A 25,787-nucleotide genomic window follows, 5' to 3' on the forward strand; every position below is an offset into this window, starting at 1 on the left:
CCATTAAGAGACCCTAAATAGAGAACATACTGAGGGTTGATAGGGGTGGGGAAAATAGGTGATGGGCATTGTGGTGCTGTACATGTGATCAATCACAGGAGTCTACTCCTGAAGCCCAGACTACACTATATGTTAGCTAGCTTGAAAATAAATTATTAAAAAACATTAAAAATATTAAAAAACAAACAAAACAAAAAATACTGTATTTTCCTGAAACATTCTCTTTCTCAGAAAAAATACTGAAATATTAGTCCTTTTTCCCACCCTTTCTAGGCCTTTTTGTTAAATCCATACACATTTCTTTATTGATTTTTTTACTTTTAGAACAAAAAGCAGAAAATATAGCAATTGCTTTTGTTCTCAAATGAAAATTATAGAAGTTTATTTTCATTGAAGTGGGATTTTACTGGATAGAACTCCATTTTTTAATTTTAAAACATATTAATACTCATAACATAGGGAAGCATTTTTTTAATGAACTTTCTTCTACTAAGCCAGCAGTATTGTAAAAATCGTTAGTTCCTGGCAGATTGAGGGGCTTTGTGTAGTTTTATAGAATGCTTGAGGTGTCACTTGATTGACAGTTAAATCAAGGGATAGTTCTATTATTTCTATCCCCAATGACATAAAAATAGTAAGCAGGAAGCAGGTTGTCATTCAAAACCAATTATTTCAACATATGACAATAGAAGTCTGGAGTGACGACTGACAAATACAGGTTCATGAAAATCTTAAACCATTCAAAGACTGGCAGACCTATATGAAAGTGGACTGAAGAATTCAGTTTTGTTTAAACTGCATAGCTGGGAGCTGGTGTGAGGAGGGAAGCAAGCCAAAAAGGTAATATACAGTAAAACTTAATAAACTAATTCTGTATTAATATAAGGAATGATAGTTTCTACAATTTCATTATCTTGCATAGATAGTGATATCCTTTATATTCACAAATATCATTGCTGGTATCAATATATCAAATCTAACAGGAAAATCTTGACAGAAAATGCATCTTGTTGTTAGTCTTACTCTACCGTTCCTACCTATTTTCCATTAGTATCCCATGAATCCCCTGCTCTCCAGCACTAATCAACTGATATATTCACTGCCATACAGTCTTCAGTCCCTTGTGCTTCTGCCATACCTTTTTTATTCTTGATTTATCCCTCCCTCCTTTCTCTTTCTTACAAATCCTCTTTATCTGTATGAAGACCTTCCTTTTCCATCAAGCTTTCTCAGACCATTTCAGCACATGCATTATCGCCCTCCTTTGAAATCAAACAACCTACTATCCACACTTTATTATGCATAACTTTAACTATTTTTCTCTAGTTTCTTTAATGTATCATATATATTTTTTCCCAGTGATACTATATACTTAAACATGGATAATATATTTCAAAGTACCTAAAAGAGTGCTATGCACTTAACTAATATGTTACATTGATTGACGTGCATTTTGTTTATTACATAGAGATTTGTTGAATCTTTATTTGTAGCTCTTATAGCACATGTGAGATTATAATATACAAAGCTGAGGCTGAAGTTTCTCATAGAAGAATTCCTACAGAGAGAACCCAGAATTGAATTAGAAACACTATAGTCAAGATAAGAATTTTCTGTCAACTTTCAGCCAACGGCATATAGGTTGAACCTGGCAAAATTTCACATTAGTATAGATGTTACTTTCTGCTCCAATTCCAATGTTTTGTGGGTTCCCCCCTTTTTTGAGTTAGATTTTAGGCAAATATCAAGTTGCCAGCCCTCAGCATTAAGAGACATATCTTTACTGAAGAGATAAAGAAATGTGTATTTAACCAGAAATAGTGGTTAATATATTATACGTAATTTCTCATTCAATACACCAAACTAAAAAAGCAGATGCTAGTTTCATTTTACAGGTGAGGAAACTTGAGTTTCAGAGAGGTGTTTTTAAAATGTCCCTTGAATTGATTATGAAAATATAATGATTTCATGACTCCAAACAGATCCTTAAAAATATCAAAGAAAAAATAATGAGTTGGATTCGACAAATTTACAATTATAGAGAAATAATAAGTATCACCTTTTATTCTAGTGTAAGTGGTGCTGTATGAACCTAAACCCTTTCAACACACCTATTTTTACCTAAGTAGGTTATGTGAGTGGCTCTAAGCCACACTTCCCCCACCCCCACCCCCCGAGAGTTTAAATTCAGTTCAAGGACAAAAAAAAAAAAAAACAAAACAAAAACAAGCAGACTGTGTATTTGCTCATCTGTTCCATTTCTTGGGAAAGACCTTTAAAAGTCTTTTAATATATCACTTACCCTTCTGTTTTTGTTAAGCACTGTTTTTATTGGAGTTCTTAGATGATTTCTTCTAAAACCTTAGGATTTTCTGCAACAAACTATAAGCTACATCTGATATATCTAGATTTTTCTGCTTTATATTTACTCTTTTTTTGGAAACTTATAAAAAAAAAACAAGAGAAAAATTGAGATTCACTCAATAAAACTAGCCCTGAGTTAAACCCCTGAAATTTTTTTCCACTCACTTCCAAATTGGAAGAAAGAATTTATTTTAACATATCCATAAGAATAAAATACAAATGTTCAAAAACTTTGATTTAAATACTCAGATATTTTACTATCATTTGCAAAACCTGTCTCATTTATCTCTTACATCACAGAAAGTGATCTCTTTAGAGATCTGGTTTATTGAACGTAAGTGTCTTTTTGGAAGCTCTTATCATGTATTGGTCTAGCATCTAGATATACTTTATTTGGAAGTTTAATGATAATAATAATGATACTAACAATAATAATGTTGACATTACTCTGGAAAGTCACTGATCTTTTCTCAATCATTCTTTGTAATCATATTCTGTGATGATGTTTAGTGGTTCACTTTTAACGTGGAAGTGAAAGGCTAACCGTGAAAAATAATTTTTCAAGATAGTTATTTTCCCTTCCATGAAAAGAGAAATAACTCAATGTTCACATGAAGAATTGCCTCAATACATAAAATGAAACATCTAAAGGAAGAAACTGTTAACAAGTTTCTTGGTATGAGAAATCACTAAGTACATAACATAAGTGGATTTCAAATGTATTATATCCTGATCAGTGTGGCATCATTTTCCCTGTGTCAAGAAATTAGGTTGGAGACTTCTGGGTGCCTCAGTAGATTAAGCGTCTGACTCTTGATTTTGGCTGAGGTCATGATCTCACAGCTTTTGAGTTCAAGCCCTGTATTAGGCTCTGCACTAACAGTACAGAGCTTGCTTGGGATTCTCTCTCTCACCCTCTCTTTCTGCCCTTCCCCTGCTCTCACTTGCTCTCTCTCTCTCAAAATAAATAAATAAATTTTAAATAAAACTTTAAAAAGGAATACTAGGTTGATATAACAGGGGCATAGCTAACAAAAAAATTGACTGCTCTTATAACTTAAAGATCTTGAAAACATATGAATTTTAGGGTTTTTTTTTTCTATTTCTTGAAAAAATGCCATTGGAATTTTGATGGGAATCTTATTGAATCAATTGACCACTTTGAGTAGTATGGACATTTTTTTAGATGTTCATTTATTTATATTGAGAGAACAAGAGTGCAAGCAAGGGAGAAGCAGAGAGACACAGAGAATACCAACAGGCTCCACACTATCAGCACAAAGCCTGATGCAGAGCTCAATCTCACAAACTGTGAGAGCCAAAATCAAGAGACGACACTTAAGCAACTAAGCCATCCAGGTGCCCAGCTAGTATGGACATTTAACACTAATTTTTCCAAACCAAGAACACAGGATATCTTTCCATTTATTTGTGTCTTCTTCAATTTCTTTCTTTAATGTCTTATAGTTTTCAGCATATAGAATTCTTCCACCTACTTGGTTAAGTTTATTCCCAAGGATTTCATTGTTTTCCAGGCTATTACAAATGAGATTGCTTTCTTAATTTTTCTTTTTGAAAGTTCATGTTAGTGTATTGAAATGCAACTGATATTTGCATGCCTAATTTGTATCTTGCAACTTATTAAATTTATTAGTTCTAACAGTTTTTTTGGTGAAGTCTTCAGGAGTTTCCATATATAAGATTATGTCATTTGCAAACAGAGACAATTTACTTATTTTCTGATTTGGAAGCCTTTTATTTTTCTGTCTTGCCTTATTTCTCTGGCTAGTACTTCTAGTAGTATGTTGAATAGAAGTGGTAAGAATGGGCATCCTTGTGGGGAATAAGCTTAGAAATTCCCTGGGCTTACATCAATGGGTTAACAAGGCATAAAGAAGTACAAAGCCATAGGATGCTCACACCGGAGTTTGGGTAAACAAGATTGGCACCCCAGGAATAAGGAGGCTAAAGGCACCAAAAATAGGGAGGTGCAAAGGCATGCCAGAACAGAGACAGGGTGCAGAGCACCCAGAATAGAGAAGGAGGGGCAAGGGCCCCAGAAGCATGCAAAGGCACCCAATACAAAGGTATATGAGGTAAGCGAGATTAGACGTTCAGGGAAGAAGAGCCCCTCAATTTAGTACTATAGCAAAAAGCTGCTTTCACAGGAGGAAAGGACCAAGTTAGGTAAACAGGTAAGTTGCCCTATAGACTGCTGTGCTGCAGGGGAAGCAGCTCGGAGCAGAAATGATTAACAAAAGAAAAGGTGCCTTGTTAACTGTGAGGTTATTCCCCCTATCTTCCTTATCCCCTAGGCTAGCTACGATACACAGACATGGGGCCTCCTGCCTGCCGTTAACAACTGCCCATCTGCCCATCTGCCTGGCGCCAGGATTTTGTTTTATATTGACCCAAATCCTAAACACCGTATACCTTCAAAACCCCCCTTTTCCCTCACATCCCCAAGTTAATGTTCCCAGTTTTTTTTTGTTTCTTTGTGCATGCCCATCATGTTTGTAAGCCTTCTGATCTTAGTAAATACAGGGCAAGGACCCTTATTCAGGGCTGTTGTCTTTTCCCAGACATTAGCCATCTCTCGGTTTTCATTCTCTTGTCTTGCTAGACAAGAAAGAACTTTAGACCCATAGTCTATGACACATCCTTTTCTTGTTCCAGATTTTAGAGGAAAAGCTTTCAGCTTTTCACGATTGAGCATGATGTTTGCTGTAGGCTTGTCATATATGGCTTTTATAATGCTGTGGTGCATTCCTTCTATACCTAATTATTGAGAGATTTTATCATAAAAAGATGTTGAATTTTGTCACATACTTTTTTGCTTCTATTGAAATTCAATGACATTTATGACCTAACAAATCAGGGTTAACCAGGAATTAATTTAATTTGGGAAGAACTGGGGAGGGAGTCATTGATTTGTTAGTTGGAAGACATGTAACCTGAGGGGAGTAATCTAAGCAGAAAGGGAAATATTACTAAATCAGAAGAGAAAGAATAATGAAAGAAACAAATTTCCCCACAAGATAAAAAAGGAAATGGTATTATTAACACAAGTGAGAAGAATGGCCTTTGGTAGAATGAAGTACACTTTCTTCATTATGACAGGCAGGAAAAAGAAAATAACAGGGGCAAGTACAGATAAATTTACAGGTAAAAAGAAGAGACAGATTCACAATTATGGTTTTATTTTATCACTCAAGCATAAGGAAAACAACTGAGAGTTATAAGACCCAGATGAGATCCTTACCAAATTACACATTTAAAGTCAAGGTGAAGGAAAATGAATAGCTAGAGGATCAGGAAAAACATCCAGAGCATATGGTGTAATGAAAGTCCTAAATAAATAAATAAACTCATACTGGGGGTTAGGAGATGAAAGAAAACACACACACAAAAACATCAAGTTAAAGACATTACAAAGAAAAAGAGAAAAAAATACAGAAAGAATATTCCTGGGAGCTCCATATAATTAAGAATGATACCTTGCATAATTTAAGTTTTTAACTTATTAACTGTAAAAGGGCTTTCATACTGTTAAAACCATTCAAGTGCTCTAATTCTGTATGGGAATCATCATTAAATCAACTATCCCTAACTAATTCTTAGAAATACTTGATGGAAGAAATACAGAAATACATACTGGGCAAATGGTGTTAATGGCAACAAACATATTTATCAAGATGCCTCTCTGAATTCTTAGAAATTCTTTTGACAAATAAGTCATCATAAGTCTTCTAAAATATAACATGATGTTGATTGTGGCTACCTTATAATTATATATGATTTGTATGCTTTTCTGAGTTTTTCAAGTTGGTTACTTACAGCTTTTACCAAAAATTAATGAATTATAAGAATACAAACGCGCACACACACACACATACACAAAGAAATACACTTGGTTTTTTCTCTGATTATGTGTATTTGCTTCAAATTTTATAATTTAGATTCAGCATGAATTGCAATAAATGGATCTTCAGCAGAGTTACTAACAGAAAAATGAGCATTGCCATCCCCAGAAACATAAATTTTAATTCCTGTACAATTGTCATCAATTTTATCTCCAGAAATAACATCACAATATGTGCCAGCAGGAAGACCAGTTTGCAAAGTTAAAGATAATGGCCTGCAAAATAAAATTTAAGATTTAACTTGAATTCAACAGAATGAAAAGCAAGAATTCAGACTATCTCTAAAAGGTTAACTTTGTGCTGTAGAACTCTAAGCAAAGTCTCAGTGAGAAGAAAATCCAAATACAAAAACCTCTCCAGTATATGTGAACAGTTTTCCAGGACTAAAAGTAATCTTACAGAAGATTTACTAATTCCCTAGTCAATAGTGAATATTACCACAAAATTAAAGTTGAGGAATATCAGTGAAGATTTGAGTGAATTATCACCCTTCGATAAAAGCAATTCTTGTGGTTAACACAAATCTTTTAAATTTGTTCTCATCTAAACTTAAGAAAATACTAATTACTTTCAAAAATTTAAATTTGATTATTTCTTCAAAACTATTTTTCACAAGAGGCTAAAATGAATTTGGGCTGGAGATAAAAATAATCTTGGATTTTGTGAAGTATATGGTTTTAAATATAAAGCTGTCTCATAAATTTATGGGGCACCTGAGTGGCTTAGCCAGTTAAGTGAATCTTGATTTTGGCTTAGGTCATAAAAGACTCTTGACTTTAGCTCAGGTCGTGATCTCACTGTTTGTAAGATTAAGCCACAAGTCCAGCTCCTCACTGACAGAGTGGAGCCTATTTGGCTGTCTTCTCTCTCTTTGTCCTTCATCCCATTCACATGTACTCACTCTCTCTCTCTCTCTCTCTCTCTCTCAAAAATAAACATTAAAAAAAAAGAGGTCTCATAAATTTATTTTGCTTCTCCCATCCAGAAAAGACAGAAATGAAAGGACTAGCCATGGCTTCTTTTGGTAAGAAAGAGATATATTCAATTTATTTTTTTGTCAGCAAAATATAATTTAAGCTAGAATGAGCTAAGCATGAGTGAAAGGTGGCCTTGGACTGAGACATTTCAATTGCTTAAAAGATGTCTTCTAAGCTATAGTTCTATATATTAGGGAATCAATATACTAGAGGCAGAGGATATAAGTATGACCAATGAAAGCCAATAAGAAGTCTCAGAGTTAAAACTCAAAAATCTCCTGAGGCGGGTCACTGACGGACCATAAGATACATGCTCTTTATACATATGCTTTAAAAAACATATTATTTGTCAGAGAGAGACAAGGAAATGAAAAAAAGAAGACCAAAAATTAGATAAAAGAGTACTTGAAAAAAAGAGCTAAAAAAAGATACTGAAGCAATATTTTTCCATTATTTAAAAAAGGGGAGGAAAGAGGAAAGGGGCTATGACATGTTCTTTTAGTGATTTCACAACCTTTATATCAACTACTCTGTGTATTTTGTGTGGGGTATATGTGTGGAAACATACATGTGCAGAATATCTGCACATGATATGCAAGGGTGCACATAGAATAATTCCACTTAGAACAGAAAGTCCTAATAAGGAAGAGATCAGAAGAATAAGAGCCATTATTTTTCTTCTGGTTCTTTTCAGATTCCTGTGTTTTCTTAATCTGCTGACTAAAAAATTTTTTCAGATATAAAAAAAGTAAATGTGTAATAAGAGAAAGTAGTAAACCAAGAAACTAGTATAAATGTTATTTAAAATGTTACTTCTAATTGATATCTACTTACCAGTCATCATTGTTAAAAACAATAAATCCTCTGTTTCCTCTTCCAAAAGCTACTTGATTGCTACCATTATCCCACCAGTTTGTAAAAGGTTGGCCATCAACTACATTACGGAACATAACCATGTTCCTAAAGATAAAATACCACATAAAATGCTGATGAATACATTTAACAGTTTAAAATAAAATTTTAAGAATGTTTAATATTAGAGGTCATCTCTAAATAAGATACCTTATTTGACGCCACCGATGTTCACAGACCCAATCATTGCCACAAGTGGTGTCTGGATTAATAGTAACTTCTTTAATTACTCCATTATTATTTGGTGGCCCAATCCAATCATTAACATCCTTAATTAAAGGAAAAAAAGCTTAGATTTTTTAACATTTCATGTATTTGTTTCTTTCTTCTTTATTACACAAAACCCAATCTGTCTTACTTGTGTCTACAGCATCTTCATTTAGTAATACTAACTCCTTCAGTATTTTTATAGCCCTTTACCAGGTCCTCACCATTTTCTTCCCAATTGCTAATTCTCTTAGTGCCATATATTAAAGGTCAGATTTTTTTTTTTTTTTTTTTTTTTACCTCTTCACTTTCTTTCCAAGGAATTGTTATGGCTAAGCTCTGGGAAAAAAGTGAATGACATTGAAATGACAAGAACTTTAGTGTCAGAGACAGCAGAATTAAAACACAGATTCTATTACTATTAGATAAAAAATCTTAGATAACATTGGGGTGACTGGGTGTCTCAGTCAGTTGAGCACTATACTCTTGATTTTGGCTCAAGTCATTATCTCATGGTTTATAAGGTCAAGCCCATCTGGCTCTGTGCTGGACAGTGCAGAGCCAGCTTGGGATTCTGTCTCCCTCTTTCTCTGCCCCTCCCCTGCTCATACTCTCTTTCTCTCAAAATAAGTAAATAAACATTAAAAAAAAAAAGAAAACTTAGTTAACATACATACCTTCTCTGTGCCTAATTAAATAATTATGTGAAAAATGCCTTGAATATGATAATTGCTGAATAAATATTCATTTCTTTCATTCTTCCTTTTGGATAAATGTGCTAGTCAATACATCACAATATTCTTTACTAAATTGATCAAATTTTTAATCTTGTGATTTTCGGATTGGTAATTTTAAAGATAGAGAAAAAAAATGGAAGAAATCAGTCTGGTTTGACGTGAAAAAGATTTTTAGTTTAGGTATGAAGTTGCTGTACAATGCTGCATCTGAAATCTTCAGTTTAAAAAAAAAATTCCAATAACTTTACCAATACATTCATAATTATATTTCTCAGTTCGTTTTTCAAATTGCTACTCAATACCCCATATATTACCCCAAATATTTTTCTCATCTTTACCTTTTCCAAAATAGTCTGTAAATTTCCCTTCCTTAATACATATATTTTCCTTCCACTTATAAGATATTTTCCCTATTTAACAAAAGTTCAACTGAACAACTTCTTTTCATTCCATACAACTTTTTAAAAAAAAGTATTTAACAAATATTTATATTGATCATACTATGGGCAGGTACTGTTTTAAGTTCTTTACCAGTGTTAACTTGTAATCCTCATATCAACTCTATGAAGTAGGTACGTATGAGAAGTACATATTTTACTTACTATATCCTTATTTTAAAGTGTTTCTTTGGGGAGGGGATGTTTGTCATACTTCTGATATAGCCTACAATACTCTTTGACGACAGAGACCATAATATTAATTGAATTGCTAAAAGCATCCTGCATCAGGTTTACACTTAAATACTTGATAAATAGTAAATATAATAGTGTCATGTACAATTAAAACAAAACTGCCTTTCCTTTCTTGAGAAAAATATATATTGGACAGCACAAAAACTTACTTTTCCATTTTCAAAATGTCTTGGCCAACGGAAGCTTGACATTACTCGTGTAAATCCATACGGATGAGCAAGCATAAATCCAACTGCCATTTTGTACAGTCTGAAGGTTACAAAATGATATCATCATAGAAGAAAACAATACTTTTAATGTCATTAAAACAAATGTAAAAAAATGGGGCGGGGGGGGTTTATTTCCTACCTGGAGTCCCAGAATGTTAGAATAGATGCTCCTCCAGCTCCATGTCCTCGCTGATTGTCATGATTGTCCACAAAGACAAGTGCTCTGTCAGAACGCATGAAACCCCATCCTTCTCCCCAGTTCCTATTAAAACACATATACACAAAAATACATGTATTCTTTTCCAATAGTTTTAGGGTAACCTAAATGTGTATTTCTTTTGGTATAGCATCCCCTAATGAAATTCTGTCTCTAATTAAATGATTATTCTATAGGAGTGTTTTTAAAATAAAAAAATAAATATATAGAGAGATAGATAAATATACTATATATATAGATATACTATACATTCAATGTATGTATATATGTATGGATTACTTGTATTATATTCATGTTACAGGTATGAGATTTTTGTTATAAAAAGTCCTTTTAGAGGTTTCAGTATAATTTAGATGAGACTTCAGAAGGATCAACATCCATATCACATCATACAGAATGGAAAACTGGGTTAAAATCAGGTTTTAATATTGTATTGTTATAATATAAACATTCTAATATTTGAAATTAATTAATTGATATAATATATGTAAAATCCATAATGTAGCCACATTTTAGGTACTTTATAAATGATACAATCATTTTAATAATAGCATGGCCTTCACATATTGTATACAAACACTAGTCAAATATAGTAGAGTTATATAAGACATAGATTAAAGTCTCTAGGTTATATTTGAGGTTTTGAGATATCCTCATGATTGACATTCTAAATAATAAAGATGATACATTGGAATTTGGGAAACTATAACCCTTATTATTCGTAATTGAATCCTTAAAAATTCTAAATAAGTTCCAAAGAAGATAACTCAGATTGGGATAATAAGACTAATACATCTGTGAAATAATTTAAAAGACAAATCGTATTTCATTTACTTTAAGTAAGCCATCTTCTCTCCATCCCACTTGCGCAGAACTGTGCCTAATTTTGCACCATACTTGAATTCTGTCACACAGCCATTTCCAAAGTACTCACTGCTTTTCATTGGCTCACCACCCAGATCAATTACCTAGTAGAAATACAAGAAAAATATTACTTTAATAAGAACTTTAAAGAATTTTAACCAAAAGGTTAACATTATGTAGAAAATGACTTGAAACTAGTTATGTTATTTGAAATACCCAAAATGGTTTTCTTTATATCAAGATTCTTGCTTTTTTGCTAAATTATATGCTATAATATTAAAAATAACATGATACAAGGTGATCTGTTGTCCTGTGAGAATGTTGACCTAATTTAGTATTGTACATAAATGATAACAATAGGTCATACTTATATAGCACTTGATATCTGGATGACAACATTTCTAAGTGGTTAATAAATATTAACTCATTTAACTGTTGGACAAAGACAAAGACATAACTATTATCACCATCCCTTTTCTTCACTTGAAAATAAAATGTTGCATACAGAGGTTAATCAACTTGCCTAAGTGAACACAGCTACTAGTGCTATAGCCAAGATTTAAACTCAGACTGGCTCAAGATAGCAACTATGTTATTATCTGTCTTTTCTAATGGTCTCTGGGGAGACCGTAAATGACACAGATGTTTGCAGCCTAAATGAATTCTCTGCACTTCCATAAAACCTCTTGTGATAAAGAGTTAGATGTTTGGGGCGCCTGGGTGGCTCAGTCGGTTAAGCATCCGACTTCGGCTCAGGTCATGATCTCACGGTCCGTGAGTTCGAGCCCCACATCGGGCTCTCTGCTGACAGCTCAGAGCCTGGAGCCTGTTTCAGATTCTGTGTCTCCCTCTCTCTCTGGCCCTCCCCTGTTCATGCTCTGTCTCTCTCTATCTCAAAAATAAATAAGTATTAAAAAAAAAAAAAAAAAAAAAAAAAAAAGAGTTAGATGTTAGATGCTGTTCCAATGAAAGAAAGTTAAAGAACACTCTTCTATACAAATGATACAGCCATTAAACTACAGAAATTGTATCTTTAATTAAATCTACCATTTATTTTCTAATTAATTAAATTATATTTTTTCATATACCTATGAAATACATATACATATATGTACTGATGTACCTCCTGGTAAATGAAGGGTTTACTTCCTTCGGGGAACCAGTTTGTACTTAGATTATGCAGTTTATCCAAAATTGCCTTCATGTCTCCAGGCCACATGTGCTTAGAAGCATCAATTCTGAACCCTGCTACACCAATGTCAATGAGGCGGTTCAGATATTCAGCAATCTTAGAACGCACATAATCTTTCTCCAGTGCAAGATCAAGAAGACCGACCAGACGACAATCTCTGACCTATTGAGGTAAAAATTTTGTGATTGATACACAAAACACCACCTTAACCTGACAATCCATTTGATTATTCATTCATTTATTCATTAACAGGTGTTTCTATAGTGTCTTTTTTGCATTGGGAACTGAACATACTGACATTCTAGTATGGACATATCTTTGATGTATTAGAAAAAATGGAGTCTGTAGGAAATAAAGCAGATGAGTTTTTTTTTTTTTTTTATTGGGACAAATTTAATTGGGAAAAATATTTTAAATACTGATTTGAGTTTCTAATTTTTAAAGAGTCAGACTTGGAATCCTTATTTTCATAAGGAATCTAAACCAGTATTTAAAATGAAGATCAATAAGCTACATGTAGATAATTAAAGGCACGGATAGCTCTTTATTCCAATCACTGTGGTTTTTTTCTTTAATTACCTGATAAGGATCATTATAGTTCTCAATGTCTCCACTTCCAGTTCTACATTTACCATCATTAAAATCCCAATGAGAGAATGGGACTGCTGGAAAATCTCTATTTCCAGGGTTGAAGTAACTTCCACAAGTACTGCTTGTTCCTGCACCCACACCATTCCCACTCATATGATTAATTACAGCATCCACATAAATATGGACCTGAAAAACAAAGTTTCTATTTCAGTTTGTCTTTAGAGAGGTAGAAATCTATAGTATTATCGACTAAAGTTTACAGCATGGTAATCACACTCCAAAACTGGTATTTGTTATTTTTTAACTTATCTTCCTAGTAAACCAAAAGTTAAGTGTGAAGGGAAATCCATGTGAACTGAATACCTATCTGCATTTTACCCTCTTGGTAAAATATTTACATAAGTGACAAACTGGTAACTAAAACTACCATAACTATGAAAAAATGCAAATAGCCTTTTGGGGGGACAGATCAGAATCATAAAAGACAGGAGAGAACGTTGGTTTTTGAAATTTCCATGCATCATCCTAAGAAAGAAGCAGCTAGCCTCTATTATCTACTTAGCATCTAAAGAGAGGAAGGTAAATCTCTCATAATATAACTATTTACCATCAAAAAACCTATGGGGAAGAAGACCCAGAAATTATAGGTGCATATACAAGCCACATAAAAATTATAACAAATATTGCAACTGGAATTTCCAATTCCGAACTAGAAAGTATTCCCCAGAAATGTGTACAGTTATATTTGCTTTATAAATAATTTTGGCTTTAAACTTTGATTGAAATTTTCTTTAGTAGACAAATGATACATATACAAAGATTTACAAAAGTTAAACATAGGTAACAATTAAGTTCTAGTTATAGCTTAAGTGTAAAGTAAAATAAAATAAAATAAAAAACTATGGAATATATTCTGCTCATAAGGAACAGGAGACAAGAGAGAGAATTTTCCTAAATAATGTTTTTAAAGGAAATTTTAATTCACTTACACCAACGTTGTTACATCTAGTCACCATGTCTTTGAATTCATTTTCATTTCCTGATCTTGTGCATAACTTGTAGCTAACTGGTTGGTATCTTTCCCACCAAGGTCTTAAAGGGCTATTAATCACAACATTTTCATTGGGTGGAGAGATCTACAAATAAACAATAAGTATCATATTATGGGTTACTTTATATCATCAGATACTCTATAACATAATCAATGATCTAAACTTATTTCTGAATCTTTGCATATACAGCTACATTTTTAACTACCACATTGGAAATGTCCTCCTGAAGAAGGTTTATATCAGAAACAAAACATAAAGTTGTCAATAATACTAACTTTTTTTCTTCCTCAGTAAACCGTTTTAGAGTACCTATTTGTGCAGTAAAATCTTCCAGCTTCACAGATACAGATCATAATACCATTTACTATAAGCACAGCAAACTTTGCAATTTATACTAAGAATAATACCCACCTGAACCCCTCCAAATCCTTTGGGAGCTAAGTATCGCTCACATTCAAGAGCAATGTCAGCCCAGCGCCACTCAAACAGATGGACAATAGATGTCCGTCCAGGTTTGGTATTTGGGGCATACTGAGCCCAGCAGAACCCAATGACTGAAAGCAACAGAAAGAACTTCATTTTGCTTTGAAGTTGTCAGTGTTCTTTGCAGCAACTATTTATCTTCCTGTAAGAAAAATATTTTACTAGGTAAATATTAACATGAATAAATACATAGAGCATAAAGTGTTCATGATCTGAAAAGAATTATCAATAATAATAATATTAACAGGTGAAGAATATCTGTAAACAATATACCAGGCAAACAATCTAAATGACCTTTTAGAACTTAATGCTTTCTTTACTGAGGGAATATTAACCTTTTTCAACATCTGGAATTTTATATAGAGAGAATCCTCAATCATGGATTATTTAATTAGAATTAGATTTCTTTCTGAAGTCCTTCACAAATAGAAGGAAAATCACAATCAAAGCCAGTTGAATTTATAATCAAAACATTGCCTTAACTATCTATTTGCAAACATTATAATGTTTCAATTTCAAAAAGAAACAGGATATTTAATTCAGTTCTTTTCTTATACCACCAACCCTAATTTTTAGTTATTTAACTTTCTACATTAAGATTTAAGAAACTATTTGGAAGTTGAAATAAAGATAGAGACACTTTTCCCCACTCCATCAAATCATATGCTTAATGCAGTGGCTGTAGCAGCAGAGCGTTTTGTTTTTTTCCCCTTATAGCCAAATATTTCATACCTGATAGGACACTAAATTAATAAATTCACACCTCATTTTCTTCTTAACATAAGTAAAAACCTATGAAAGAGAATAATAGTACAGGTGGAAAACACTTAATCCTTTAATCCAACAAGCATTAACTGAATATTGTTTTTTGTTTAAGCATGTGGATGATATTTGGGATACAGTAATAAATAAGATAGATAGGATTCTTGTTCTTGTTACATTCTAGTGTGGAAAGAAATATAGGATTAAATGATGATGATGATACATTGAAGATATCAATAAGAACTAGTATGAATTAATAGTAATAAAATAGAAAGTGACTTTGCCATTAAGGTATTTTAAACTAAATATTCAGGAAAGATTTCTTTGTGGAAATGATTTTCAGCTAGTATTTGAAGGATTAGAAGCACCCAGTGATTTGAAGATCAGAGAAAGAGCAATCTAGAGGAAAGTACAACAGAAAAAACCCAAGGAAAGAAAAACTTCAAGCAATATTAAATAAATAAATAAATAAATAAATAAATAAATAAATAAATAAATAGAAGTCAGTGTAGCTAAACAATATGTAATAAAGGGAAGGGCAAATTTATATGAGGTCTGAGAATTAGGCCAGATCATGTAGGATCTTGTAGAATATAATGAAAGAGAGAGGCATTGTGTCTGTAAGAAAGGGAGCTAAGAAACTCTGGTGTACTTTAAAAGAAAATCACTCTTGGGGTGCCTGGGTGGCGCAGTCGGTTGAGCGTCCGACTTCAGCCAGGTCACGATCTCGCGGTCCGTGAGTTCGAGCCCCGCGTCAGGCTCTGGGCTGATGGCTCGGAGCCTGGAGCCTGTTTCCGATTCTGTGTCTCCCTCTCTCTCTGCCCCTCCCCCGTTCATGCTCTGTCTCTCTCTGTCCCAAAAATAAATAAAAAACGTTGAAAAAAAAAATAAAAAGAAAATCACTCTTGTTACTCTGAAGAAATTGGATTATAGGAAAACAAGAGTAGGGGTAAGGAGATCTGTTAGACTTTTTTAGTGGTTTAGGAAAGAGGTGAGTGGCTTAGACTAAGGGCATTGACAGGATATATTTCATAGACAGAGAGGTAATAGGTTTATGGATAGATTAGAGCTGAAGAATGAGGGAAAGAGAGGGGCGCCTGGGTGGCTCAGCAGGTTAAACGGCCGACTTTGGCTCAGGTCATGATCTCTCAGTTCATGAGTCTGGCTCAGGTCATGGTCTCTCAGTTCATGAGTTTGAGCCCCACGCTGGGCTCTGTGCCAACAGCTCAGAGCCTGGATCCTGCTTAGGATTCTGTGTCTCTCTCTGTCTCTGCCCCTCCCCTGCTTGGACTCTGTCTCTCCAAAATAAATAAGCATTAAAAAAAAATTTTTTTTTTTTTAAAGAATGAGGGAAAGAGAAAAACTAAAGAACTAGGTATCTGGTAATGATACCATTCATTAAGATAAGGAAAAATAAGGAAGTACCAGCTTTGGGGAAGGGTTACATAGAGCACTATGGTCCATAATTATTTCTCTAGCAACCCTAATGCTCTCCTTTGGTCCTTCTTCCAACTCACCATGTAAACACTATGTGTCCTACTTTCTTAGTCAGTTCAAGTTACTACAACAAGATTATCACAGACTGGGTGATAATCAACAAATATTTATTTCTCATAGTTCTGGAGGCTAGGAAGCCTGAAATCAAAATGTCAGTAGGTTCAGTGTCTGGTGAGAGCCCCCTTCCAGGTTCATAGATGGCCATCTTCTCCCTGTATCTTTATATGATGGAGAACAGAGTATAGCTCTAGTCTCTCTTCTTACAAGGACACTAATGCCATCATGGGGCTCACTCTCATGACTTCATCTAAACCTAATTACTTCCCAAAGACCCCACAACCTTATACCACCCACGGGGAGCTAGGGTTTCAATATGTAAAGTTGGTGGGGGGGAGACACAAACATTTAGTCCCTAATGCTTACCCATTGCAAAACTAAAATTTCCTCATATTTCACAAGTAATTTCATTGCTCCGTAATTTTCGAAGTGTTTTCCTTTCTATAATCACTTTCCATCATCCTTGTATACTTCATAAGCAACATCTTTTAAAGCCTATCCTGTTATTCCCAGGCATAGTTAATAACTGATCTATATGATAGCTTTTTAACATATATCACAATATTAAGCTGTATTTGATTTATATTGTAAATATATTATAAATAATTAAGTACTTATGTGTCCATCATTCTGGACAAAACTTCTTAAAGGTAGACTTCCTATCTAAATTCCTAGAAACTAGCAAAACAAATAGCTAGTAATGGCTTATGTAATCAACAAATTGTAACATAAGATTCTAAATTCTAGGCACTGTGCAAAGCATTGGCATAACTTGGGTTATGTCTTCAATGATTTTTAAAAATAAACAAACACTGTCAGAAATTATGTGATATAATTTAATCTTTGCAAAAAACTTTTTACACATAAAGGAACTATAGCCCAGATAAAAAGTAAACTGTCCAGGCTCAGACAGTATATAACAAGACAGAATTTGTTAATAGGTCCTACCACAAATCCACATTCCTCATAGTATTCTAGAGGTGTGATATTCAACATGGTAGCTACAACATTTGGCTACTGATAACTTAAAATATTAGTCTGTACAGAAATGTGCTATAAGTGGAAAATATACTCCACATTTTGAAGAAATAGTGTGAAAAATTAATGTAAAAAATTAATAATTTTATGTCATTTATATGCTGAAATGATATTTTGTGATGCATTAGGTTAAATAAAATTTATTATTAACCTTAATTTCCCCAATTTCTTTTGGCATCTTTTAATATTTGGCTATCAAAAATTTTTAAATTATATATGTAGTTTTCATTAAATTTCTAATGGGCAGTACCATTCTAGAGATAATATTAAATCAGAGAAAGGACACATCTGTACACAAACATAAGTAACAATAATAAAATAAAGAATATGATTACTACTTTAAGAAAGATACAAGTAAAGTGTTTCATGATTTCATTGATAGAAAAAATAATTTGTGCTGGATGAGAACAGAGGAAGATACAGTCAATTCAAAGAACAGGTTTGACTTTAACCTTTAAATAAAACAGAGAAGGTGAAATAGCTCTGACTAAAAAAAATAAATAAAAACAAAAACAAAAATGAAAACAAATTTAGGAAATGAGAAAGAAGAATATCAAGAAACCAATATAGTTTTGTAGAACACTAAGTAAGGTGCAGGGGAGCCATAGGAATTAAGGTAGGAGAGTCATATTGAGATATCTTAAAGTCAAGGAGGAGAAAGTAGAATTTCTTCCTAAAGCTATAAGAAGCTATATAAAAGGGTGTTGTTCATTTGTTTGTTTGTTTGTTTGTTTGTTTTGAAAAAGAACAGTAACTTGATTAGAGCTTTTACAGTATATCAGATGGATTGGGAAGCAAAGAGAACTGAGATAGAAACAATTGAAAATAGCAGTAGGAGTGAAATTGAGTGTATAATAAATTGTTACAATCAGTGTCACCCAGTGAATGACACTTGCTTGTATCCAATTTGGGGTCTCTTCCTTCATAGGCTATGGAATTGGCTTATAAGTCGTTTTGCCCAGTGGGATGTCAGCAAATAAGACACAAACAGAAGTTTGACTAGCATTTACCCAATGGATCTTGATCTCTTGAAAAATCTAAGACCATTGTGTTGTTTGGATAACTAGGATAAATTACCACATGAAGAGATCTAATTGTTTCTACCCATTCCAACCATCTGAGTTGATCTACCAACTAACTGTAGTCGAATGGTTATTCCAGGACAAAAGCAGCAGAAGAACCACCTAGCCAACCCATAAAATTGTGAGGCATAATACATTATTATTGTTATTCGGCAATAATTCACTAATACAGAAAGGAAAGATAAAATAGATTTGGTGGAGACCAAGTCTACATGAAATGGTAAGTAACTGGATGTAGGAAAATAAAGAAAAGGAAGAGTCAAAGGGGACTCTGATTTAAAGGTTAATGAATCGAAGAATGACAATGCAATTACCATTCTTGAGCAATCTAGAAGCAGACTTGGTTAGGGAAACTGAAGAACTAATACTGGGATATACTGAGATTGAAGTATAAAAAAGTATTAGATATGAAGAAAGAAGCAGATAGATTTGGGAACTTTCAACAAAGCAATGATAGTTTCAGAAATGGCATACAAAATATTTAACAACTGGATTTGGTCACAGACACTGACCAATCAGAATAGATAACATCTATAAACAACTAGTATATATAAGTCAATGAACATGGATGAATTATCAGGCCTGGAGAGCTGGACCTTTGAGAGTAGACAAAGAGAGTTGACAAGACAGCTGTTGAGTCCAAATTTACAACTTTGTTCGGGTAAAGCCCAGCAGTGTATATGATAAGGGAGATTGGAGGGAGCATATAAAGAGGTGCCTTCATAATAGGGAAAGGACTTTTATTACCAGAGAAAGGCTTTCAAAAACAAATAGGAAGGAAAATTTGCAAGGAGGACAAGAGACCAACTGGATGTAGATGAGTATTAGAATAAGAATAGGAGAGAAGACTGATGAGACTGTGGATGATATAGGGCTGATGGTGATAAAGAGGCGGGAATTAGATAAGAGCAGCATGGTTTGAACTTTATACATGACTTAAGGTTCCAAATGTTAAAATGTAATGGTTAAGAACATGACCTTAGGAGTTAGACAAACTACAGTTTAAATTCTGACCCTGTCATTTATCATCTGTGTGACTGTGGAAAATAATCTCTTTAAGTTTATCTATGAACTAGAAAAAGCAATATGTACCTCATAAAGCTGTCATGATGATTAAGTGAATTAACACCAATAAAGCTGTTATCCTGGTGCATGAATACAATAAAAACTCAATATATTTGGCTGCTGTGATGTTATTATTGTTTTGTTATTTTTACTGCTGGTACTGTTCAAACTGCTCTAAACTCATGTTCTCTTTCTACTTCTAGTTATTATCACTTGGACATTCTCTCTTTCCATTCCACTCTTGCCAAATTCTAATAATACTTTCTATTTCTCAGAACTATTTGCACACCCCCCCCCCCCACACACACACAAACACACGAAAGAATAGATAGTGATAAGAAGGAACTGGCAATGTTTTCTACCTATTTTTTCCACTCTTCTTTTTCTCTCTTTTAGTTTTAACCACTTTAGAACTTCTAGCAGACACACATTGATTTTGACATAACTTCTCATCACTGCCTCATTAGTTAATTCTGAACTGTTCTTTTAATAACAAGTGTTTTTCACACGTATGTTAAGATGTTATTAAAATAAGGGATAACATATTAAAATTATACAGACATAATTCAAGAAATTTTACCAGCTACCAGCACCCCAGCATAGGTGGATATATACAATCATACAATAATCTTTATCAAGTGTCAGTCACTGTCCTATATTTTCTCATTTAATCTTAATTTTCCTCTCAATCTAAAGAGCTATAAACTCCATAAGCATTAAAACAACTAAAGCATATTTTTATATCTTGTGAAGTAAAATCTGCAAACAAATCCTTGACATCTTTGACATCAATAACAAATTAAAAAAATAAGAACTTGAGATAGTTATTATGGCTACTTCTCATTATAGATTTCCTAAAATTGTTCCCCTCAGAGAAGCTATTCACAGTTATTAATACTAATATCAATGCTCTGCTGCCCACATCTCATATTTCTTCTTTAAAAGAAGAAATTTCCTTTTCAAGTTTTAAGGGTTACTATAATAAGTCATATGAGATGTCTTGGGAGTTCCTTAAAAATATGAGCTAGAACATTTGATAATATCCTACCAATAAAGCAATACTCCTTAAGAAGTATTTATATTTGAAGTGCCAATAAAACATATCCGATGTTAAAAAGAAAAAAAAAATCTATTAACTCAGACGCCTCCATAAGTTTTCTAGTTTCTGATGTTCTCAAGTATTTTTTTTTCTCAATCAGTATTATATAAAAGATACTTGTTATTTTATTTAATGTCTACAATATAAATGACATCATAAGGGAAAGGCTCTAGAAAAAATTCAGGACTTCTCTTAACACATGAAATACCATAAATTTGGTCATTTAGCTTAAATCTACCTAAATCATACCATGGCTTAAATAGCATAAAGGAGCTCTATTAAAATGTTAAGCAAAAAGTAATAGTCAAAAAACCAGTATCTATTTCTATAGCTTCCTTTCTACCTATATAAATGTCAGTTACCTATATAAGTATTAGTTATTTATAATGTTCTTTTCCCCTTTCCAAAACAACCTCTCATCTCAGGCATATACTAATATATTTTTTAACACGTAAATAAATTAACATTAACCTAAAATAAACAAGTTATCTACTCTTGTCATTTGTAGTTATTAGCCTAGATACTTCATATCTATATAAATATCTTTAGAGTAAGTTGTTTAAAGTATTATTAAAAATTTTAACAGAAATACCTTAAATGTCACATCTATGCTTGTTATTTCGTCACTTTTATTTATCTCCAAGTGTTTTCTTTTTCTATTTTTCTAGTTTTCAATATTCTAGAACTTTCATTAGTATTATCAATACAGTAGTTGTTCAAGTTAGTGGTTTCTCTTACTGAAAAAAAGTCTTAATTCCTCTAAATTTTACACTGAATCATGTACAATTTTCTCAAAACAGTATCCTGTCTCCTATGAGCTACCTACCTCCATAAAACAAAAAGAAAAACAAAAACAAAAAACTTAAAGGAAAAACAGGAAAATGAACCCTGAGCTCAGGATAATAAATCACCTGTGAAGTTAGAGAAAAGAAGGCAAATATAATCAAGTTTACCTACCAGATTCTTTAAATGAGAGAAACGTTTTCAGCCAAGACTCAGACACACTTCAAACAGAAACAGTACATTTTGTGCTGCTGGAAACTGAAACTTGAGTTGTCAACAAACCTAAAATAGCTTGTAAAACTTTGACCTGTATCAAATCATATGACAGAAACCACTTATTTCAAGACAAAAAACGGGGGGTAGGGACTACAATACTCACAAAACATTAAGATAACTTACCACATCAACTTCTTTACATCAGCAAACTCTCAAGTAGACAGGTCAGTCTTTTCAATCATACAATAACAAAAATCATATAGTTCTTGTTTTGCTTTCTCTTCAATGAGGAAAAAAATGCTGAATTTAAAGCTTTATAGATTTTCTATAATCCTCTTCTTCTCCATAGGTGCTCTTACAATGCTGTTCCAACTCTCCAAACCAAATCTGTGAAAAAAAGTGTAATGTGAGCTCCACAATGATACTTGATTAGCTACTATCACTCCCAATTCCGAAAACCAACTGTCTTCCCTCAGCTCAATTGCTTCCCTGACACTTCTAATTACACTGTACCTTTTCAGTTGTTTGCTTTCTCTTTTGGTCTTCCTTTCTCTTTTTCAGTATTATCTCCCAATCTCAATTAGTCTTTTTATTTCCTAAATCATTTATATCAATCTATGAATTTTTTTTTATAAAATAACCTTTAAAGACACAGATTAAAATGATTGTGTTACATCATACAAAAAAGTGTGAGTAGGATGTAAACAAAGTCTCTAAACCAAAATCTAATTTTGCATCTGAGTTTGCGACCTACTATGTGAACCTTAAGGAAAAGAGAAGCCTATAGATTGCATTTAGATCTTAGTTGGAAAATGGGGATAATAGTATTGTTGATAAATATGATAAAAGTACAAAAATAAGTAAAACCAACTAACAATATGCATTGAATGTTACTATTACCACTTTGATTCCTTACACAAACATAAATGCAAGCTAGAACTATGATTATACCCAGTTTTAAAAAAGGAAACTGAAGCACTAATATTAAGTAAGACAACTATTCCATGGTCAAATTTCCATAAACACTGCAACTGAAATTCAAAACCAAGCAGTTTAACTCCATAGTGAGCTCTTAGCCATTACTCAGTCTTATCAGTCCCCATCACTGAGTCAAGTGATAAAAGTCAAGTAAAATACTTTATGTGAAGATATTTTAGAATCTGGAAATTTCTGTTTAGCTAACATTAATAAGTTTATAAAATTGCAAAAGTAGTAAGGGTTATTAGTCTCATATTTCCTGTTTTTCAAATTTTCACACTAAACAAAATTAATCTTTCTCTGTTACAGGTTTTATACCTGATTTCATACCCACAGAAGGTATTACTATTCATAAATATTCAGTGCTCCTTCCTGCAGGTTACATATACCTTGTCCTGTTGAATTTGGGAATTTTCATTTCATTTGCTTCGGCAATAAAATACAAGCAGAAGTAATATGTTTTGTTCTGGGGCCTCTGTATTAAAATAAAGTTTCAGTGGCAGATTGTAAAGTGACTCATATGAAGAGTCCCCTTGTTGATCTAAGATAAACACAAGAAATAAATTTGGCTACTGTAAGCTACTGAGTATTCAGCTTTTTGTTACTGCAGCATAACCTAGTCTATCCTGATTGATACAACCATTAAGTTCCTGTAAGCTCTTTGATTCCTAATACATTCTATATGCCGTTTCATTTTTCTTGGGATGTAGGAAGAAAAAATAAATAAGATCAGAGAATATTTATATTGAAAGAGACTACTGGAATAGTCCAATGGTTTCTAGATTTTGAGCTCTAAATAATCAATAGAATTTTAAAAGAAATTGTATAAAAAATATATTTTCAGACAAAAGTCATGAAATTCAGTTTTACAAAAATATCTACCATTAATGTATTGTTCTTATCTTTCTCTTCTTAAATTTGAAACCACTTATCTAAATCTAATATTATTTTATTGATATAAAAAACAAGACCTAGGATTAAGACAAGTGGCATTTATATTAAACCAATAACAATTTTAAAAAATTGACATGTGATGTCAGCATCATGGTGGTATGAGTCGTTCCTCTTTCATCTCCTCTTTGATTACAATTAGTCACCTATACATGAATAAAAGTGCCTCTGTACATTACAACAGGACACCTGTGAAATTTCTATCTACTTGTGCACCCGAGAGAAAGTGGATAGATCTCAGAGTGAACTGTGGATTCAGCAGAATTGGTGAACCTGCTCCACCCACATTGCCCTGATTAGATAAGGGGAAGCTGGAGGGTATACCACTGGACAGATACACATGGAAGCATCAGCCTGATAGGAGAGCCTGGCACACCATCAGACTGGTACAGAGGGGAGTTTGGAGGCAGAGGTAAGAGAGGAACCCACTGAGGCAGGCTCCCTCTCCAGGACATCAGTGCAACACTCTGGGCTTTTGGCAACAGAAGGAGTTACCTCTCTGGCAGAGGATGTGAAAAGCACAAGAAGTGACAGACTGCCCAGCTGCACGTGGGCTGCAGCTGGAGAGCTTGTTTCTCTCCTGCAGCACCAGAGTTCTAAGGAATGACCTCCCTGACTTGGAGGAGGGAAGGGAAATGGAAGGAGGTAGACAAGGAATATCAAATGGCGTTTAAGGAACTCATTTCCTTCTGTATGCTTCAGGGTTTCAGCTGTAGATCCACTCATGGACCTTTTGAAGTTCCCTACACTAAGATTCACCTAATGGGCTGTAGGCACGCCCAAAGTCCCAGGTGCTAAACCCACATCTCTCCCAAATCTGCTGCCAGCTCTTTTTGCACACTTCATCCTAACAGCCATCTCCCACAGGAGAAACCAAAAACTTGAGGTATAGTGCCATCTTCTGGACTACAAAAGAAAATTTTCTAACTGCTAACCTGTTGAACTGTAACAAGCCAAATTACGCAAATCCTTAAGTAGGAAAAGTGTTTGCTGCTTCAAATGTAAAATCAGAGGCATATATTGTTAAGCACAATGAAAAATCAAGATAATATTATATAATGGAAATAAGATAATTCTCCATATACTGAACTCAAAGGCACAAAATATTGAGACACAACTGTTAAAGAATTCAAAATAAATTTTATGAAGAAATTCAGTGAGCTACAAGAAAACTGAGAAAGGCAATTCAATGAACCTGGGAATAAAATTAATGAACAGAAGGAGTTCCCTACCAAAGAGACTGAAATTTTAAAAAAAGAACCAAACAAGCACCTGGGTGGCTCAGTCAGTAGACTCTTGCTTTCTGCTCAGGTCATTATCCCAGGGTCACAGAATCGAGCCCCGCATCAGGCTCCATGCAGAACACACAGCCTGCTTAAGATTCTCTTTCTCTCTTCCTCTGCCCCTCTCCCTAGCTTGTGCTCTCTCTCTCTCTCTAAAATAAATAAAGTGAAAAAAGTAAAAATAAACAAATTCTAGAGCTGAAGAAGTAAAACAATGAAATGAAGAATGCATTAAAAAACTTAACAGAAGACCATGGGGGAGGGGAAGGAAAAAAACAGAGAGGGAGGGAGCCAAACCATAAGAGACTCTTGAAAACTGAGAATAAACTGAGGGTTGATGAGGGGGTGGGAGGGAGGGGAAGGTGGGTGATGGGCATTGAGGAGGGCACCTGTTGGGATAAGCATTGGGTGTTGTATGGAAACTAATTTGACAATAAATTTCATATTAAAAAAAAAGCACAGATAACAGGGCAGATAGAATGGAAGAAAGGCTAAGTGACTTGAAGGACAGGAATTTAGAAATGAATCAGTGAGAAGGGAGAGAAAATTAAGATTT

At 33.5% G+C, this 25,787-nt stretch overlaps 1 protein-coding gene across 5 annotated transcripts in view; it reads right to left on the reverse strand.

The window, feature by feature from the left end:
* Positions 1-22,472, reverse strand: part of LOC132673369 (alpha-amylase 2B) — a 99,232-nt gene extending 76,760 nt beyond the window's left edge. For 2 of the 5 annotated variants that reach the window (XR_009608027.3, XR_009608026.3), the window contains exons 1-10: positions 21,978-22,102; positions 14,349-14,562; positions 13,875-14,021; positions 12,874-13,071; positions 12,226-12,456; positions 11,073-11,206; positions 10,161-10,283; positions 9,962-10,061; positions 8,327-8,445; positions 8,099-8,224 (exon numbers count right to left, since the gene is read on the reverse strand). Coding sequence is in view for 2 of the 5 variants with exons in the window: in XM_060625964.3 (XP_060481947.2) it covers positions 6,313-6,502; positions 8,099-8,224; positions 8,327-8,445; positions 9,962-10,061; positions 10,161-10,283; positions 11,073-11,206; positions 12,226-12,456; positions 12,874-13,071; positions 13,875-14,021; positions 14,349-14,516 (1,536 nt within the window). In the remaining 3 variants the exon portion in view is untranslated. Of the gene's footprint in view, positions 1-5,547; positions 6,503-8,098; positions 8,225-8,326; positions 8,446-9,961; positions 10,062-10,160; positions 10,284-11,072; positions 11,207-12,225; positions 12,457-12,873; positions 13,072-13,874; positions 14,022-14,348; positions 14,563-21,977; positions 22,103-22,202 lie in introns of those variants that run through there. The other 3 variants (XM_060625964.3, XM_060625963.3, XR_013557461.2) reach the window with 3 other exon arrangements.
* Positions 22,473-25,787: the final 3,315 nt, after the last annotated feature.

Source organism: Panthera onca, chromosome C1 (assembly GCF_046562875.1).
Source record: "Panthera onca isolate mPanOnc1 chromosome C1, mPanOnc1 haplotype 2, whole genome shotgun sequence".
In the NCBI taxonomy this organism is placed as follows: domain Eukaryota; kingdom Metazoa; phylum Chordata; class Mammalia; order Carnivora; family Felidae; genus Panthera; species Panthera onca.